Here is a 22,567-nt window from a genome sequence, read left to right on the forward strand (position 1 = left end):
TATATATATATATATATATATATATATATATATACATATGCTTCACATATGTTATATACATATACAACTTATATAAACTTATCTTCATCATAAAATTTTTGTTTTCGTTTATTGTTACGCTGTTATATAAAAAAGCGTCCATTATTTTAGGAAAAACTAGAAAAGTGCTTAAAATCAACAAAACCCGCAGCTAATTTATTATGATTCAACTTACCCCAAGCAATTTGATGAGTAGGTACAATCGGCGAAGCGGGGCGGGGCGGGGCGGATCATTCAAGTAACGCGGCAGTTTTAATAGTTAGATTTCTGCAAACGAATTCAACCTTAGCTTAAGATTTACTTATTATTGTGAAATGGCTCCATAGCAAACTTACTTGCTCATGTCTATTTTATATTATGCCAATGTAAGACATAAAAAAAATCTGCAGATTTTTAAATGACCTTCTCACTTTTGATAATGTAGGTATATACTAATAAAAAGAATAAAATATTTAAACACAAACAACTTAGAAGAATTAAGACCAAAAGTAATTTTTGTTTAAATTTTTTATACTTTTTGTTAGTATTAAAATTTTTTATTACTATTAAAACTTATTAAGTTAATTTTTTTAATACTAAGTATTTGTCTAATTTGTTCTTGAAACTGTTTACATTTGTTGACTTGTGGCAATGTTGGGGTGTTCGCCAGGAATATATTTTGTAATAAACAGGAATATATCTATAATCCCGGTTTGGAGCCCTCATGAACCCAAACATCAAGGGCTAAAATGGGTGAGACATACTTTCAAAGTTATAATTTTTTTAAACTTTTTTAAAAAATTAAACTTATGATTTTGCAATGAAAATAAAATAATTTTTTTTTTTTTTGAAAGAGAATTATTTCTAAATCAGATAAGACTAATTTTTTTCAGCCAATCCTTATCACAAAAATCTAGATCTTCCTACATTTATGAACAGTAATGTACGTAATGAGTCATCTACCCTTCGTCTTCTAGGGTCAAATCTTACTTTTGATCTTTACCATCTGCTAAGGTTGTTTATCATGCTTGCTACTTTATTACTCCTGATTCCATTCTTTATCTCTATAAATCTCTATTAATTATAGTACCAAAAAAATATAGAACTCACATCAATGAGGACCTCAAATGTATTATTAATTAGTATAATTACCCGACAAAAAGTTTATATCATTATAACAATAACATTGTTGATTTAACAATTTAAGTTTGTGTTTATTGTTGATAATAAAGTTAGATTAAGGTATTAGTTAACTTTATTATTAATCTTAATTAATTAATATATTGTCAATATCATTATTCAATTTATTTTAGATATTATTGCATATATGTTCAACATAAATATTATGTATTAATATGTTATCGTTCTAACTTTATTATCAATCTAAATTTATTTCTATATTAATCTTAATTGTTCCACAAATACATCAAATTTTGTCATTTTTAAATTGACCAATTTGCTCACCTAATTGTTTATCTTAAAATAAATATGTTTTATGACAAATGCCCTCATGTTACTATGTAACTTAACATGAATGCAGTTTTTACCCTCATACTACGCACATTTTGTGACATAAGGGCAGATTTGTAAGATAAGAGCATTCCGTGCAACATAATATTGTTATGCTGGCAATATTGTAACATGAAGGCAAAATTCGTAGTCCCAGAGCTAGGCAATTTCTTAAAATGAGGGCAACCAGGATTACTACTACTCTACTACTACTACTACTACTACTACTACTACTACTACTACTACTACTACTACTACTACTACTACTACTACTACTACTACTAATACTACTACTGAAAAAAAAAGATATATTTTGGGAACTTTAAACCCATTGGGAGTTCTACAGTATACTCAGTGCCATTTGGCTAATGATTGGGCTAGCTAACAACCTGAATATGTTCCATAAGTTTTCTTTTCTGTTTATAATGAATTCATATCTCAGTATAAACTTGGTTTGCTCTCAGCTGTATTTTTTATTGTTACCTCTGCATGTTTTAAACTTTGTTTGTTTACACATATTTTTGCTCTTTTAACTCAGCAATTTTGGTCGTCCTGACTACCGTAACTTAATTTATATGATGAATTCCAATAATTCCAGCAATTTCAACCTTTTTGCCTCCCATATCTATTTTTATTTTATACTGTGGAACTTTCTAACTGTACAATTGATGAGTTGTTAAACCATGTTTTGTTGATTCTGGCTATACTTGCTCTTTTTAATTCACACAAAAGTTTAAATTCTCTTTATTTGTTGCCAAGTGATGTTGCATGTAAATATTGTGGTTGTTTATTGTATATGCAATGTATATGTATATATATATATATATATATATATATATATATATATATATATATATATATATATATATATATATATATATATATATATATATATATATATTATTTTTAGATGATTGGTGGGCAGATAGGTATAGGTGGAAGCAAAATGGGTCCAGTAAAATTCCTCGGGGTTTACCACTAAGATCCATTTTGCCACAGTTACACCAACTGGAATTTTAAATAATTTCCAGAAGTTCGTTTACTGTGATCTGATTTGGACAGATCTTGTTGTTATCCATTACATCAGTAACCACTACCTTGCAGTTTTAGTTCCTCATGGTAAATATATCTTGCATTTTGATAATGGTTTTTGTTTTTATTTTAAAAGTTTTACGTAAGTTACGTACTAAATTAAACCTACTTTAAATAAAAATTTTAAATAATAATATTTTTAATTAAAATTCATGTTGTGTAGCCCCTTCTCTTTTTCATTCTAAACTTTGCCTGGTTCAGCTCCTCCCCCAACTTCCCTGTTATATGCCAGTGTATACACACACACATATATACATATATATTTTTCATACGCCTTCATACGCCAGTGTATACACACACACATATATACATATATATTTATATATGTGTGTGTGTACATGTATATATATTTCAGGTAATTTCAGAAAACCAATCAAGTTCTTACCAACAGCTTCTTCTGTGCGAGATCCTATTGCTGATTCCAAGGATAGCCAGGTCCAATTTCAACCAAGAAATTCAAGACAGTTTAAGTATGTGCGTAGTATAAAAGCCGTTAGTATGAAACTAGGCACTGAATCTTTTTTAACTTTACACGAACTGGCATATATGATTCCAGGCTTTGTGTGGTCCGTATCTACTTATCCTGACTTGTCAGTTTTGATTGGAATGCAAATTTTAATCAGTCAACTTGTCATGTGCTCTCAAAAATTTTTTTCATATGATACAACATTTAATTTAGGAGATTTTTATTTATCCATTTTAGTGGCTAAAATAAGTTGTTTTGTAGCTATTAGCTAGCTATTAAATGCAGCATTGGAGTTGAATGTAGTGAACGAAAATTATAAATTTGACCAAATTGCGGCGTAACTTGCGGTACATTAAATTACTCTGAGGTGCCTAATAAATAAATAATCCTAATAAACGGGGAAACATTTTAGGAAAATGAGTAAAGAATCTACAATATTATTCAATATGAGGCAGTCTAAATAAAATATGGATGAATGGGGTAAAAATTTAAATAAATATTTAATATTTGACATCTCCGAGTACAATGTTAGTAGTTAAAAATATATAATCAAGTATAAATTCTAATCATTGATGACATTTTGGGTTATATGTTTCAAACAAATGTGATTTATCTTAATATCTAACTTGATTAAATAAGTAAGTGATCGAAGCTAATTATGAAGGTTTAGCGACCCTGGCAAAACTATAAGGTCACTAGGAGTTATAACCTGGAACTCTGATATTATTTTTAATACATATACTTGTCCTATTTATCTTAAAACTTTTAATTATATATTAATTTATTTATGTATGCAAACATATATATATATATATATATATATATATATATATATATATATATATATATATATATATATATATATATATATATATATATACATATGCTTGTATATGTTTATAGATATATAAGAGGAAGAGGCGACTTAAATTCTCATATAATAGACTGATTTGTCTTTTGGGTTGCATCCCAGAAAAGAGAATGCATCAAAAAATTTTATTATTTTTAGTAAAAAGGTGACAAAAAATCAGACTCAAAGACGCCAAGAAAGGCGATTTAAGTTTTATCTCTGCACCAGATGCATCTGTCAATCTTGACATAAGAAATTTAAATGATTTGAGCATGAATCAAAGTGTCGACTCAGCGTCTCAAACTTTGCATGTTGGTAACCTTTCCTCTGCAACAAGTTTAAATACAGAGATTACGTTATCTCAAAATGAAATGTAAATAACTTTATTTGCATTTTTAAATTTTAAGGTGTTATCCATCTTTTTTTATCTCCTATTATAGTGTAAACAATGTTATCTACATTTCTACTATTATTCTATTATTTTGTGTGTATTAAAAAGGATGCAAAAGAGAGTGAAATTTGATGACAACTGTGTCCCAACGCCTGAAGATTCTCTATCAAATTTTCCTTTTTTATCATCAGTTGTGAATTCCGATATGAAACCAGCTGCACTAGAAACTACGCTTGAAACACCTATTTTAATTTGTGATGATACAAGTTCGATGGCTACTGCAGATATGCAAACATGGCTTCAATTTAAAAATATGAATCTCACCAATGCTGATCCAAGCCTTATTTTAAATCCAATGGAGCTTCTCAATGATAAAGTTATTTTTGCAGCAATGCTATTGTGTCAGCGTCAAATTCCAGATATTAAAGGTCTTGAAGACCTTGTAACTTTAGATAAAGGGAGGACTTGATGCGCCAACATTGGCTGACATGTCTTGAAAATTACAGAATAACACAGTTCCCTGTTGATAGCTATAGAACTGTTAGAAAAAATGTAGTTCAAACCTCAAAATACTCTTTGAATTGTGTGTCGTAGCATTTTTAAATCGACAGATTCAATGATTCAGTGTTTAAATTGTAATGAATGATTTCATTCTTCTTGTGTAGGTCTATCCGAATCAATGCTTACAGAGTAAAAGGTTAGTCTGGGCAAAGGTTACAAATGCATTAAATGTTTGTAGAAAACTTTTTCAGATTTTTTCAACTATTCTCTAAGATATTTTTTAATGTAAATTTTAATATATTGAAATAACTAGTTTAAACTTTTACTAGAATGACTAGATGAATAAGAATAGTATTTAGAGTTATAACAGTGTTTAGAGTTAAAACAGTGTTTAGAGTTAGAACAATGTTTAGAGTACAAATAATGTTTAGAGTTATAACTGCGTTTAGAGATAGAACAGTGTTTAGGGCTTGAATAATGTTTAGAGTTAGAATAATGTTTAGAGTTAGAATAGTGTTTAGAGTTAGAATAGTGTTTAGAGTTAGAATAGTATTTAGAGTTAGAATAATGTTTAGATTTGGGATAGTGTTTAGAGTTAAAACAATGTTTATAGTTAAAACAATGTTGAAAGTTTGATCAGTGTTTAGAGTTAAAACAATATTTAGAGTTGAAATAATGTTTAGAGTAAGAACAATGTTTAGAGTTATAACTGTGTTTAGAGTAAGAACAGTGTTTAGAGTTGGTACAGTGTTGCAAGTTATATATGATAATGAATGTTAAAGGATGCGACATTGCTGAAAGGCAAGATTATCAGCAAATATAGCCACTTTAGATTTTTATTTAATTGTCCAGAAGATCATTGATAAAGAAAATAAAGAAATAATGCTGGACCAAGTATAAAAGGTTGTGGAACCCCAGAGGTTACTTGAAAAGAGAAAGATCTGTTGACCTTCAAGGACAACTTGAACTTCACATTTTTCAATAATTTTAAAAACTTTCTCAAAAGCAACATATGATGAAAGCTTATGAAGAAGCATGCAATTCTTTATGGAAAACCTTTGATAAGTCAAGACCCTTACTGCCTCCACCTAATGCCCAATAAATTCTTAAATATATATTATATATACGTACATATATATATATATATATATCTATATATATATATATATATATATATATATATATATATATATATATATATATATATATATATATATATATATATATAAATTAGTAAAAACACTTATCTAATTTTCTTCAACAATTTGTTGTTTGCGAAACAAATTGTTGAAGGAAAGGAGATAAGTGTTTTAACTAATTTATTATTGCTCTGTTCTTAAAGAACATTGAGCACTCTATTTGTAGAATACGCTAACATTATATATATATATTTATATGAGGTTCTTTTTTCTGATTCATAGAGTTGAGAGAGGGTTGTAACCACAAAAAAGCAACCTCCTCTACTGTAGTGGCTTTCTCGGCCTTGGAGAGATGAATAATAGAAAAATAAAAAATATATGTGTATGTATACGTATATATATATATGTGTGTATATATATATATATATATATATATATATATATATATATATATATATATATATATATATATATATATATTATATATTTAATATATTTATATATATATATTTTATTTATATATATATTTTTTATATATATAAGATATATATAATATATACATATATATTGTCATGTAACTTTTCTTATGTTATACTTGACTTCCTATGTAATATTTCATTTATATATATATATATATATATATATATATATATATATATATATATATATATATATATATATATATTATATATTTAATATATTTATATATATATTTTATTTATATATATATTTTTTATATATATAATATATATATAATATATATATATATATATATATTGTCATGTAACTTTTCTTATGTTATACTTGACTTCCTATGTAATATTTCATTTATATATATATATATATATATATATATATATATATATATATATATATATATATATATATATATATATATATATATATATATATATATATTTAACAGTTATTTAGTTTTGCTTTAGTCATCCGAAGCTGGTTGAAATATATTTTACTGGTTATATATTTTATCATGTCATGTATCTATTTTACAAATCTACTTTTTATAATATTATTTTTTTATTTCTTTAGTTCTACCGCATTCTTCTTCTTCTACCTTGCATCATTACTTTGGTTTAGTTTGCCTACTGATGAAGTATGGTTTAAATTTAGTAAATTATCAAGATTTAAAATTTACTTTATTGATTATATTCTAACAGTTTGTAACATGAAATCCAATTCAAAACAAATAAGATAAGAATAGTTTTGTTTACGGGTAATATTTATAAAAGATAATCTATAATGTTATTTCTATATGGTTTTAACTCTTTCGTTACCGATACCCCGCATAGCGGGTAATAAAAAATGTCGTTAAAATACCAGTACCCCGCATAGCGGGTGATGAAGAGTTTTGTTTTCTGTCGACCCCTTGTTTTTCGAGCGACTTTAAAACTTAGCTTAAGAGAAACTAGAATAATAATCTGATAATATATCAAAAACCGAATTAAAAAGGCTTTGTTTGATTAGCTGATATTCGATTTTGAAAAATGGCTAATTTATCGTCTTTACGCAAAAAAATATCTCAAATATGGACGAAGTTTTAAACTTTATGCTTGAAGAAAGTGACGAAGATAGCAATAAAGATATTGATCTTGGTTATTCTGACTTTAGTAATGACGAGGATAATAATTTGATAGAATTTGAAGTTGAAAACATTATGACATCTACTAATATTCAAAGAAAAGTTAAAAATACAATTAAAAACATCAACAATGTTGATAAATTGGAAGCTGCTGTTCCTTTTTCTAATTCAATTTTGCCATTATTTAACGATACAGACAGTGAAAGCTCTGCTGCTTCAAGTACAAGTGACAGCGAAATTGAGACTTTTGTCACTTATAAAAAGAGCCCACGTACAAGAGGTGGAGGTACCAGGCGTGTACGTGTTCGAGGTGGTATTGGTATTAAATGTAACAAAGTAATTTCTGTTGAAAGTGTTACTGATTCTATGCATATTACTCATAGAGAAGCTATTACTGATGATGCTGCTTTCAATGTCAATATACTAAATAATGGTGTCCAAGGTAGTATTCATAATCATCGTCGTGGTAGAGTTTGTAGTCGTGGTAAAGGTCGTAATCGTAGTCAAAAACCTCCTCTGTCAACTTGGGGGAAAGTTAATACAGATGTTCTTGTTAATTTAATGGATTTCTCTGAACTTTTTCAAGAAGGTTTAAATGTTAGAATGGGGCAAAACCCAACTAGTCTTGATTTTTTTGAACTCTATTTTCCAGTTGAACTTGTAACTTTATTAGTTGAAGAAACCAATTGGTATGCAAGGCAATTTTTTGCTGCCAATCCAGATAACTCTTCAATATGGGAGGAAACTAATGTTGCAGAAATTAAAACCTTTATTGCTGTTATTCTTTTAATGGGAATTATTTATAAACCTAAACTTAGTATGTATTGGTCAAAGGATGAATTGTATAATACTCCAATTTTTTCAGAAATTATCAATCCAAATCGTTTTAGTATGTTATTGAAGTTTTTTCATTTTAATAACAATGAAGATGAAAATTATGATGAAACTGATGATAACAGAGATCGTCTTTACAAAGTACGACCAGTCATAAACATTCTGCGTAACCGATTCAAAACTGTATATAATCCAGGAAAAAATCTCAGTGTTGATGAATCGCTTGTCCTTTATAAAGGTCATTTACATTTCCGTCAATATATTAAAACCAAGCGTGCCCGTTTTGGTATAAAGTTATATGAACTAGCAACTTCAGAAGGAATAACATTAGACTTCCTTGTATACTGTGGGAAAGGAATGTTTGCTGATGATGATATAAATGACCAGATGCCTTCATCTGCAAGAATACCATCTGTGCTGATGGAACCCTTTATTGGTAAAGGCCACACTCTTTACACAGATAATTATTACACATGTACAACACTCGCAAAGTATTTTCTTGATAACAAGACACATCTATGTGGCACAATTAGGTCAAATCGATTTAATTATTCAAAAGATATTCTTATTGAGGTTTTAAAAAAAGGAGATGCAGTTTTTTATAAAAATAATGATGCAAATAGTCAAATGCTGGCTTGCAAATTCCGTGCATCAAAAGATAAAGCTTCAGGTAAACAAAAAGTTGTCTACATGCTGTCAACATGTCACCAACCATTTATGAGAATTATTAAAAACACTCGTGGTTTGAATATTCAGAAACCTATTTGTGTAAAAGAATACAATAGCCACATGGGTGGTGTAGATCGTGTTGACCAACAACTCCAGAGCTTGAATCTGTTACGGAAAACTTACAAGTGGTATCGGAAACTAGCATTTAGGCTTATTTCTCAGGGTATTTTAAATAGCCATAAAATTTTTGTAAAGTACACTTGTCACAAGAGTACCACTTTCTTAGATTTTCTTCACGACACAATTAAGTTAACGTTTTTGTCTTCACCAAAGTTAAACAAAACACTTGTTCCTGATGATACTATACACCGGCTTACTGGACGTCACTTTCCAGGAACTAAACAGCCATCACACGATGCAACAGACAGACGCCCATCTAAATTATGCAGAGTTTGCTATGCACGAGGAATTTTTAACAACAATGGCAAACCACTAAAAACTGTACATGTATGCAAAACCTGCCCGGGTGAGCCAGGGCTGCATATTGATAGCTGCTTTGAAATTTATCACACAGTGCTGGATTTAGTGTAAAAATTAGTATATACACATATTTTTTTATTTGACATGTCTTAGTGATGTTACATTTTGATTTTGTTATTGTTATTTGTTCTTTTTTGAAGAAAGCATAAAAATTGAAATTTTAGACTAAAGTCTCACGAATCTAATAAATATAATAACTTAGGATAAATTGATGTTGAGGATTTGAAACTTTTCAGAATTAGTTATTATATATGTCTGATTGTTGACTCCAAATTTGAAAATAATCTGTTAAAAATAAGATACATTTTTATTTGATTGATTTTACAATTAAAATATTTTTTATTTTTTTAAATCCGCCATTATTGATCATAAGACCTGATAAAACTTTTTTTTTTTTTTTTTTTTTTAATTTTATGTAATTTAAATTACTATTTTAAAAATGGGCCCATTTTTAAGGAAATTGAACATTTTTTAAACCTATAATATAATTGTGATGGTAGTTGGGTTAAAACATCACTTTTTGTCACGGTAATATAAGGTTGCCGAGCCCGGTAACGAAAGGGTTAATACATTGTTTTTTTTTTTTGCATTGTCAAGTAACATTTTGTTTTTAAGCAATAAACATTAAATCTGCATTATCAATCAATTAAGAAGTGCTTGAATGTCTGCCGGGTGAGGTCAAAATTTATTAAAGTGCTGATCAAATTGATACTGATGACCTTAATGAAAGAAAAACTTTCCTGTTGAGTTATTGAACAGCTTAACTCCTTCAGGTATGCTACCTCATTGTTTAAAATTGAAAATTGGCGTAGGCGGATCACCTGATTAAAATCGGTGGATCACGTTTTTTTTTTTCTTTTTTCTTTTGTAGAACAATCATTAAATTTTGTAGATTTTGATTCAAACAATCAAAATGTTAGGCGGATCACTTGATATAATTGGCGGGTAACGTTGTTTTTTTGTAGAACAATCATTAAAATTAAAGGAGTTTGATTCAAACAATCAAAATATTAGGCAGATCACTTCATAAAATTTGGCAGATCACTTGATATAATTGGCGGATCAAGTTGTTTTTTTGTAGAACAATCATCAAAATTAAAGAAGTTTGATTCAAATAATCAAAATATTAGACGGATCATTTGATATAAATGTGCGGATCGCTTGATATAATTGGCGGATCACGTTGGTTTTTAGTAGGAAAATCATTAAAACTTATAGAGTTTGATTTAAGCAATCAAATTATTAGGCGGATCATTTCATAAAGTTTAGCGAATCACTTGATATAAATTGGGGGATCATGTTTTTTTTTTTTTAGAACAACCATTACAACTTATTGAGTTTAATTCAAATAATCAAAATATTAGGCGGATCATTTTAAAGAAATTGGCGAATCACGTTATTTTTCGGTAATAATACCATTAAAATTTGTGTTTATTTAAATGAAATATGACTCTCTTTAGTAACGTTCAAATGATCCGCCCCGCCGTTTGTACCGTTTAAATGATCTGATCCGCTCCGCCCCGCCGTTTTTACCTACTCCAATTTGATGCAACTTACCCCATGGGCATCATAATCACTCTAATCATTGTGTTTAATTATTTATATGAAAAAAAAATATTTTCTTCAGCTTTTCGTGTTTGAAAAAGATTTTTTTAACTTATCATTACTTTATTATGGTAATAAACCTTTAAGTTTAAAGTAAACCCCAAAAAACTTTAAAAACAAAATTTAGAATTTTATATTGAAAAAAAAAAAACATCAGTAACTTTTGAAATTTTTATTTAATAACTGTAAGTTTTTTACAGCTAACGTGTTAAAGTCATAGTTATATTATTTAAGAAAAATTTAGGAAAAATATATAAAAACCATTGTTTAAACCGCATTGCTGCAACACACCCATGGTGCAACTAGCCTCGGCCTCCCCTACAAGTAAAAGTAAGTTTCGACGCTTTTATCACCATCTGAAACATGCAATGCGCGTAATTTATTTTTCCAATCGCTTTTCAAAAACAATACTCTTATTTAAAGATGAATGATTTAAACGTTTATGGTTCTAACATTTATAATACCTTACGTTTTGATGTATGAAAAACCCATTATTAAATAATTTTGAAGATCTATGTACTCTTAAAGCAAAGAATAAATACAGTTTGCGAAATAAATTTCAACCAATCCTTTTGTCGAACAAACTTTAATCAATTTGTATAACTTATCGAGCACCTTATCTTTGAAACAAAATTGTTCAACCCAATTTTGATTTGTCAGTCTCTTTTCCATTTTTTAAAAATAAGTTAAAGAACATTATTTTTCAACGGATAATATATTAAAGTGTTTTTAAGGAATAATTTTTAACCATTAGTTAATTTAATTATTTTAAATTGTTATTTTGATTTAAACTTATTGTATTATATTATATTTATATATTGCAATTTTTATATGGTTCAGGCGACAAGATCAAGATTATCGACAATCATCGATAAGATGTAGCAGTCGTAGTGCAATGGTTTAGGTTTTGACTCAGAAATAAGAAGTCAGTGGCTCGATGTCGGCTCTGGCTAGATAAGCGTTATTGGTAAGGAAGAAGCCGTGAACTATTAAGTTAAATGCTATTCTGCGATAAGATCGTAAGGACCTTATGGAGCACTTTTGATACCCCCAATAAATTGGTAAAACTCGTTTATACCGAACAACAAACTAACAAATTTAACATTATAGTATTATTTACAACTATTTTTTTTTTCGACGTAAACTTTAAAAACACACAAATTGTTAATGCTTATGGAAGTCTTTAATGTAGTTTCTTTTTTGTAACAAGCAAAAATAAATATTATATTTTTCACTAATTATACAACTATTTTTGGCACCACCAACAAAATCTCTTTTTATCACTGGCTGGCAAAGGCCAATTGTCTAAAACATCACTTTATGGCAAAAAAATATTTGGCTTGCTGGTCTTCTTTCCGAGTTCTTTCTTTTAGTTGGTCTTCCTCTATCATAATTTTAGCAGCAATTTAGCTTTATCGGTACGCATTAAATCTTTTTCAATCTCTTGTAAAATTACTAGATTTGTAATGTGTATAATTTACTAGATTTGTAATGTAAACACTTGTAATGTGACTTTAATTTTAATTTCTATGCAGTATTATGCATTAGCATATAAGCTAAATAAACACCACCGATATTTTTGTTGCAGGCTTTTACAATTTTTGAACAAAAAATATCTTTTCTGTTTTGTTCTGACTTTGTCCACAATTCACTTGTTTCTATTGACTTAACGCATTTCGGTGTTAAAAGCCTTATAAATATATATGTAGGTTAAAAAATCATTTTTTCAACAGAAAAAAGTATGTTGGACTAGAAGAGTCAGGAGCTCTTAAAATTGTGTGCGGAGTACCACAGGGATCAACCCTGAGACTATTTATGTCATACATATATATTTTAAATACATATTAATGATATGAATAAAGCATCTCATAAAATAATGTCAATTATGTATGCTGACGATACAAATTTATTGATAAATGAGTGGGTGTGGCGCAGTGGTTAGAGTGCTTGCTTTACAGGGTGCGTAAAAAGTTCCCGCACTCAGTATTTACGACATAAAAACATGTAGAACTATCATAATGTGCCAAAAGTTTAAACATTAATTCTTGATAACATACTAAACAACAAAAACAAGTCAGATCTCAAAAAGTCCTCCTTTCGCCTTGATACACGCCCTGAGGCGCTTGAATAATGCTTCAACCGCGGCGGACACCATATCATCGTCAAGAGTGGCCCATTCTTTTTCCAGTGCTTGCCGTAGAGAGTTCAAATTTGGATGACGAACAGCTCCAACCTTGGCCTTCATAATTCCCCAAATGGAATAGTCGAGGGGATTAAGATCCGGGCTGTTTAGAGGCCACTCTTCTCGTGTGATGAAACCCGGAAAATTGGCTTTGCACCAATCCTGGACGACCGTTGCTTTGTGAGCTGGGGGGGGGGGGGAGGAATCCTATTGAAACGTCCAAAACCGCTGTCCGAAGTGTGAATTGGTCCAAGTTAATACCTCTGTCGTCAAAATATCATCCAGGTAGTTTTGAGCTCTGATTTTCACTCCTTGATCGACAAAAACCAATGGCATCTTGCCGTCTTCTGTAATCGCTCTGATAACCATCACTGCCTCAGGGTGAGCTGTCTTTGAAGCAATTCGACCTTTCTGGTTTGCTTCTTGAACGTTTCCAGCGATTATCCGGTCATTCTGATGGTTCACGAACTGCTCGACAGTGAAGAGACACTCGTCCGTGAAGAGAATCGTCGAGGCGTTCGCCGGCTTCATGAATCGCTTGAGAAGCTCCTTGCAACGGGCCAAACGAGTGGCTTTCATCTGATCAGTAAGTCCGTGAGCTTTTTGAATTTTGTACGGGTATTTTCCAAGCTTTTTGTGGACGATTTGCCGAACGGAACCTTCCGAAATCCCTTCATCCTTGGCCATTTGTCTCATCGATCGTTTTGGGTTGTACCGAATCTTGTCGCAGATTTTTTTTTGACGATTTTACCCAAAGTTTTAGTTTTTGGTCTTCCAGAATGTCGACGATCATCAATGGAACCAGTTTCTTCAAGTCGCTTCAAGCAATCGTAAACCGTACGCCGCGGAACATTCAGAAGACGAGCGATCTCCGATGCTTTCTTTTTCTCTTCAGCTAGCCTCTCGATTGCCGGCCGCAAATCTCTTGATTTCGTCATGGAACCTAAAAACTTCAATATTTAAACATATTCAAAAATTAGAGAAGAGCATAAATAATGCAGAAAAATAAACGGTATGCTTTAAAATAAGGGAAATAACGTCGTTGCCAGAGGAGTGCGAGAACTTTTTGCGCACCCTGTAGAAGAGGCGTAAACTTCTTAGTTAAATGCTCTTCCACGGTGCTCTGTAAGAAGGCTGTTAGGTATCTAAAACAAAAATTAAAAAGTGTATATATTCTATAACCACTACTACGTAAAAATATTGTTCGAAACAATGAACACTGAACTCAAAAGTTTTAACCCATAGTATAAAGCAAATAAATTATCTTTAAATTGTGAAAAAACAAGCTTTATTCTCTACCATAAAACAAGAAAATTAGTTTCACTCCCGTTAAAGCTGACAAATCTGTCTTGTATATTGGAATAAAAAAAAACTTATATTACGGAATAAAAAAACTTATATTTGGGCATAATTCTGTAATGTATAAATATAAGTATAATTTGCTGCATATATTATTTTCTGATATTTTTACTGTGGTTTTTACTTAAATTTTTCGATTAAATACCAGCTTATTACTTGGCTAGAGTAAAATCACAGGTGTCTAATTTTTGAGTTGTGAGCCAAGGACCGGGAAAAAATTTAGTAGGGGCTTTTCGCATTTTAGGATAACTGATAATGTATTTCCCGATCTAGTAATTTGATTAATGATATAAGTTTATTATTGATAAAATCAAATAAATAAATGTAGTACCAGTTTCTACGATTTGAATAGTATCACTTTTATTGTATCATAAATAAATCATAAATGTGCTTTCTTAGCGTTTTGATTAGCAAAGCCATTGATAACATCATCAAAGTTCATTTCTCTCTTCATGTCACGTTTGTTAGGCGTTCTTGAAGCATCGAGGTGCGCAATCTATTTTTGATTAATTTTATTTTACAAAACAATCTTTACTCCAAGAAGTTTTTTATCATCAGCACAAGGTAAGTACGGAGAGCAAAATTAACATTAGAGAAATCATCCTGCACACCTTTTTTGAGAATAAGTGAATACATGAAATATATACCAAACCCTTTAAAGTGCATTAAATCATTCTCATGGTGGACAACTCCAAGTTGTTTCTTTAAGAACAACTTGGAATAATGTTTGTCTTCGGCGGAATTGACACTCTCAGAACGAGTTCCAACAATTTAGAAAAAAAGCCGGAAGAGATTATATATGATTATAAGCACACAATTGAGCAGAAGGTGCTTGCCCACAGTCTAATGGAGTTAGCCTCACATTTTGAATTTTCAACAAACTATCAAATACATCTGTGAGCTAACTATCTCTGCTCCATTTTGCTCACATACTTTAAAACATTCACGTTTTGACATGACAAACCCCTTCAGCGATTGAATAGTGACAAGCATGGTTTTAATGGTTTTTATTTATTTTGTTTACTTATTGAATTTTTTTTGTTGTTGCTGAAAAAAGACGTTATCAAAATGCAAAGTGATTGTATATTCATAAGATCGAGCAAAACAATATTTCTACTAATCTGTTTCCTTTCATACTTACCAATTAATTTTTTATACAAATTATGATATTATTTTTTAAAATATTGATTATTGTTTAATAAATAGTGGATAAATTTTAGAAATTAGTTATTTAAAATCGTAGGTTTAAAACTTTTTTTTTTATTATAAGCGGGGGCCCGGGCTTTATATATAAATGTATATGTGTATATATCTCTATATATGATATGTTCTAGCGTGTTAATCTTAAATATGTTTGATTAATGATTTCGTAAGTAATAAATTTCACAAAATATGTTAAATATTACCTTTGATAAAACCATGTGGGTTTTAATCTTATTGTTAAAGGAGCTCTATGAAAAGATTGTGGTGACACCATTCGTCCGTCTCTTCTTTGAGCCTCTTTCTATTTTTACATACCGTCTCTATGAAATAAAAACGTTTCTTTTTACCTTATTTTTTATTATATAAACAGCGAAATATATATATTCAAAAAAATTAATAAAAATAAAAAATAAAAGCTGTACACTGAATTCAGATTCAGCTCTAACTTAACTTTTGAACTCTCGTTTTTCTTTTGGTTATATTGACGAAGTTTAGAGTATTTTGTTTTAGTTGGTAAAATCTTCTTCTCAAGTTGTACTCTTCAGGTTCATTGTACTCTTCAAGTTCAATTTTTATAAACCGGTTTCTTAAAACTTGAAGCAACAAATAATTTTATTTTTAAATAGTTCATCATTGAAATCATGGCTTGAATTATTATTCAAAAAAAAAATGAATAAAATTTATCAATAATTCAAAATGATTTTGAGGCTCGGCATCTGCAATTGCTGTAAATCATAAAGCTGCAGACCATTAGTAGTAATACGATAGTAGTTTAATGATACTCATGATGGCATTTGTAATATAAGTTTTTATTTCATTCGTATTTGTATAAACATTTTTGAGAGCAACCTAGAGCTCTTAACGAGACCAAGCAAAGTGATGTAAAGATATCCTTTTAAAAAAGGATTTGGATAAGTGCGAATTAATTCTGATAGTACATTAGCAAAAATACAAGAACATCTAGGAGGTAAAACGAAAAAAATTATAATCCAAATCCACAAGTCATTCGCAAAGTTCAAAACACGCTAAGAAAACTAAATAATTCAGGTCGTGCTTAGAATCTTTTCTGCAACATCACGAAGAAAATACCTTCAAAATTGCAAAGACATTAAATCCTCCTCTCGACTTAAAATCCTATCTAAGATACGTCGATGATAGCCATGCTAGATTTTCAAACATCCAAGAAGCAGAGAAATTCAAAATAATCTTAAATAAACAACACCCTGCAATACAATACACAATTGAGACAGAAAACCATAACAAAACTCTGAATTTCCTAGATATAACAATAATAAATTGCAAAACAGCAAAGGTAAGTATGAGTTTAAAGTCTACAGAAAAGAAGCCATTACAAATATTCAAATAAAACCGCACTCGAATCACGACCCCAAAATTTTATGCGCAATGTTCAAAGGTTATGTTCACAGGCCATACTCCATATGCAGTGTTACACATTTAAAAAATGAGATAAACTTTCTTATTCAAGTTTTTAATGAAAATGGGTACACCGAAAGCCAACTAAAAAGTACTGCAAATCAAATTAGGAAAAAACGCTACGTAAAGAACAATAGAATTCAATCCGAGAACAATGCTTTCCCAACAGTATCATTACCGTGGATACCTTCACTATCACCAAAGTTAAGGAAAATATTTAGAAAAGTTGGCTATAGAGTAGTTTTTAAATCAAATCCTAATTTAAGAACAATATTAACATGTAAAAACAAATCTAGATTGCCCCTAAATAGCCAGCCTGGTACATATTTAGTTGAATGCAATTGCTCGAAAAAATATGTAGGAGAAATAAAATTACAGATTAAAACAAGAATTCAACAACACCAAAAAAGTTTAAATGATGGCAAACATCATCAGTCAGCAATTGCAACACATAGCAAGTTTTGCTCTGAAAAAATAAATTGGTAGAAAATTAAAACTCTTAAAGTTGAAACAAAAAAATTCGACCGTAAAGTACAAGAAGCACTCGAAATACAGAGGCACCAATGTTTCCCATCGAATGGCGGAATAAATCTCGATAATGGGCAATTTGTTAAAACTAAATTTTGGACTCCATTTTTTATATTCTTGCGTAACGAAAAAAGAAGCAATTCAACTGCTGACGTCAGTTAAAAAAAATTTTTATTAAACTGTTTTTTAACGTTCAAAAAATTTTGTAATATTTTACGAGCTGATGATGCTGGTATCCATAACCCAGTGAAAATTTCTCAAAATAAATTATTATTCGTATTAAGAGAATTCGTATTGTTTGATGTTTTCTTATTAATATACACTCTTATACACGATGTCTACACTGAAATCATATATATATATATATATATATATATATATATGATTTCAATATAGGACGTTGGAGTAGGTCCGACAAGTCCACTTTGACCAGCTCATATTTTTATTTATTTAAATCTGCGTCTATTCATTCTGCTATATTCCCAGTATATTCATTATTACGATCGCAAATTGATCAATTTATGTAGTTGTATAAATGAATTATAAAAAAAAGCTTAGTTATTAATATTCACAAAATAATAGTAGCTATTATTTTGTGAGTGTCCGTGGCGTCATTTAAAAAGCTGTCCGTTTTCAACGATTGAACCTGATTCCTTCATCTCCGATTGGGATTTGTTTTAATCCGATTTGGCAAAATGTTCTACTAGCTCTTCTGAGGGTTTACCTACTCAATCTCATGTATCCAATCCACCTCACCAGCCATCAGTAGGTTTCAAGTTCCCTTAGCGTTCTTTTGGAGTCAAAAAGGTAGAACAGAGAAGTTTCAAGCCACAATGGTTTGCTAAGTGGCCTTTTTTACATTAGGATGAGGCAAAGGAAGCAGTATTCTTCCATACATGTATTGAAGCCTGCAAGCTCAAACAAATTACTGCTAAGAAACCCGAGGCAATATTTGTAAGTATTTTTGTATACTGTTTGTATATAACATTGCGATTAGACTAAAACAATTGACATTAACAAATCATCCTTTTTTACATACCCTATAAAGAACTACTTTATTGTTAAAAATATCTTTGAATTCATAAACCGTTCATGAATTTCATTGTTGTAGCAGGTAGTGGTTGGCTTCTCTAATTGGAAGGATGCTATAGTATCGCTCAGGAGCCATGAATCGAGTTCTTTCCACTAAGAAGCAGTCATGGTAATGGTAACTATTCCTTCTACAACACCAGATGTTGGAGAGCTTCAGTCAAAGCAACATGCTGCTGAAAAACAGATTAATCGGCACTGTTTGTTTGAAATCATTCAATGTATTCGGTTTCTGTGTAGACAAGGATTGGCTGTCAGAGGTGATGATGATTATCAAGATGGAAATCTTAAACAAATTGAGTTTATGATGGCTTACAGTGATACTCTGCTTAAAGACTGGCTTGTTAAAAAAGACAATGCTTACACCAGTGCAGAAATACAAAATGAAATTATCCAAACAAAGAGTCTCCAGGTGCTGAGAGAAATCATGGCTGAGCTCCAGTCTTCTCCTTCTCTGACCATTATGATAGACGAAACTTCCAATTCATCCAACATAGAGCAAGTTACATGTGTCGTAAGACACATCACTGAAGAACTCAAAGTGTATGAAGGGTTTTTAGGTCTATTTTAGGTGTAGGATTATATGCTGTGGATTCCACTGACGCAACAACTTTGGTATCTCTTATTAAGAATGTGGTAATATGAATGAACCTTCCTATGGCAAAACTACGAGAACAATGCTATGATGGGGCAAGTGTGATAAGTGGGATAAGGAGTGGTATTTCCTAACAAATCGTAGACATTGAACCAAGAGCAATATACACTCATTGCTACGGTCATGCTTTAAATCTTGCTGTTGGTGACACCGTAAAACAATCCAAAATTATGAGAAGTGCATTAGAAACCACATATGAAGTCATAAAACTTATAAAGTATTCCCCATTGAGAGAGCCAATGTTTAAAAACATTAAAGCAAACTTGTTTGATGCTCCAACTGTTGGAATCAGAACACTATGTCCTACCAGATAGACAGTAAGAGCAGATTCACTTGCTAGTATAATTAGCAACTATGAGGTTTTACAGATGACATAAGAAGAGGCAGTTGATGTAAGCTAGGATACTGAAATTAAGACAAGAATTCATGGAGTATCAGCTCAAATAAAAACTTTCAATTACTTGTTTGGAGTTATTTTAGGTGATATCATGTTTAGGCACTCAGATAATCTTAGTTGCACTTTGCAATACAAGTCCATGTCTGTTATGGAAGGATATCAAGTTGCTCTTATGACTATTGCTACATTAAAATCTCTTCGAAATGATACATTTCGAAGAGATTTTAATGTAGCAATATAAAAAATATCAGCATTTGGAAGCTCTCTTGATAAAAGCAATTAAGCAAGAGAAGTTGGAAGATGATGTAAATGGTATTTGCTCCTTATATAATGATGATTTAAACAAAGGTCTACTAGAGGCACAACTTGTCACGTTTGGACTACATTTTTAGCAGGTCCTTAAGGAGAAAAATGAATCATTGAAAAATGATATAAATATCTTTGATGTCAAGAGTAACTCCACCTCTCTCTCTCATGGTCAACAAAGTCTTATGTCTGAAAAGAAAAAAGTACTTCAACTTTTTTTAGTAATGCCAGCAACAAATGCAATATCAGAAAGATCATTCAGTGCTCTTAGGAGAGTTAAAACATATCTCAGGACAAAAATGTCTCAGAAACGGCTGAATCATTTATTAATACTTAATGTTCACAAAGAAAGGACAGATACACTTGACCTGAAGGAAACACTTAATGACATTGTTAAGGGTTCACAACATCGGTCAACGTTGTTTTCTGTGTTTCAATTTGTGCGTTTGCTATTACAGTTCATTGTTGTAAACGGTTTTTTTAATGTGTTGTGAATATAATTAAATTTGCTGGACCACTCCTATAATGAGTGCTACGTCTCTGTATATATATATATATATATATATATATATATATATATATATATATATATATATATATATATATATATATATATATATATATATATATATATATATACATATATATATATATATATATGTATATATATATATATATATATATATATATATATATATATATATATATATATATATATATATATTATATATATATATATATATACTAGCTGGAGTTACCCGGCGTTGCCCGGGCCAATATTTAATTATGGCTTACCTGATATCTGTACACAAAAATGACCCCGGTCTGTACACAAAACCCCCCCTGACCCCGGCGGTCGGGGTACGGGGTCAAAACCCAGCTAAGAACCTTCTCCCCTTCGAGGACTACCCCCATGCCAAATTTCATCGAGATCGGTCCGGCGGTTTGGATTTCTATAGAGAACAAACAAACAAACACACACACACAAACACACATTGCCCTTTATATATATTAAGATAATATATATATATATATATATATATATATATATATATATATATATATATATATATATATATATATATATATATATATATATATATATATATATATATATATATATATATATATATATATATATATAGGGTAGATTAGGGCAGTATGAGCACTTTGGTAATACGAGCATACTTAAAGATTTCTTAGATGTAAGCAGTGAAGTTAAAGTTGTTTTATATTTCTTGAATCGAATTTATGTAGTGATAACAAGAATCAGTACAATTAGCATAAATTTAAATGCAGTAATTAGCGGCTATCATCTAATTAAAACGCTGTTAAATTTTTTGCGTTGCACAGTGGAAAATAAAGGTCTGTTTTGGATCAAAAATCAATAACTTTTTTGTTACTAAAGATTAAGTGTTGAAATTTTGCATAACTATAAAGTAGTATATGACGCTTCTAAAGAAATACATTTTATAAAAAAAAGATTAAATATAAAATTTGTAAATAAAAATCAAAAATTCAAAATTTTCATTTTTTATTTTATTTTTAAATAGACATGTTCTTTTTAATTATATGAAAAAACTTTGAATGTATTCGAAACAGCAAAAAATACATAAAATGCTTATTTAATTGGAAAATGTATTCATATTAAAAATATATATATAAAAAACATTTATACGAGCTTTTGGCTAAACTCTAGACTAAAAACAAACACAATACTGTAAAATGTTTTATAATATTTTCTCCATGAAGTAAAATTTTGTGTACTAAAGTCAGCATATTGTTCAAGGTATAATTACTCACATAAATGTGGGCAGTTTCTGTAGCATATGTACCAAAACTTTTAGCATTTATCATAACACCTAAGGAGAGAGCTTGTAGAATTATGTAAAGTTGCTTAATCAAATTTTTATTTACTCCAGTGATTTCATATGAGCAGCTCACGAAAACGTTTCTGTACCAAGATCTTCTTTTTTTTCTTTTGTCATTTTTTTTCTTTACATTTAGCTGACCATGTTTGGAAAGACATGTTGTAGAAAATATGTAGTATTTTTTCATACACCGAATCCAGTCCGTATTAATACGAACTTTCATTTTCGAGCCTAGCAGGCACTTTAGTCAAATCGTTCATTTGTCGTGTAGTTTCACCTATTGTACATGTAGACGCAGAAAGCGTATCCGTTAATACCAAAGCCACTTT

The 22,567-nt window shown here is 29.9% G+C and overlaps 1 protein-coding gene across 2 annotated transcripts; it reads left to right on the plus strand.

Moving 5' to 3' along the window:
- Positions 1-252: 252 nt before the first annotated feature.
- On the plus strand, positions 253-12,455 carry LOC136080714 (piggyBac transposable element-derived protein 4-like). 2 transcript variants are annotated; one of them, XR_010638604.1, is made up of 4 exons: positions 271-771; positions 2,438-2,646; positions 7,017-7,080; positions 12,055-12,455. XR_010638604.1 is itself a non-coding variant. In XM_065797723.1 (3 exons), the coding sequence occupies exon 3, from the start codon at positions 7,513-7,515 to the stop codon at positions 9,658-9,660; it is 2,148 nt and encodes a 715-aa protein (XP_065653795.1). In that variant the 5' UTR covers positions 253-771; positions 2,438-2,646; positions 7,017-7,512; the 3' UTR covers positions 9,661-9,767. The 2 variants fall into 2 exon arrangements, 1 of the variants encoding a protein (XP_065653795.1); XM_065797723.1 differs by lacking the exon at positions 12,055-12,455 and having other exon boundaries at positions 253-771; positions 7,017-9,767.
- Positions 12,456-22,567: the final 10,112 nt, after the last annotated feature.

This window comes from Hydra vulgaris, chromosome 05 (assembly GCF_038396675.1).
Source record: "Hydra vulgaris chromosome 05, alternate assembly HydraT2T_AEP".
NCBI lineage: Eukaryota > Metazoa > Cnidaria > Hydrozoa > Anthoathecata > Hydridae > Hydra > Hydra vulgaris.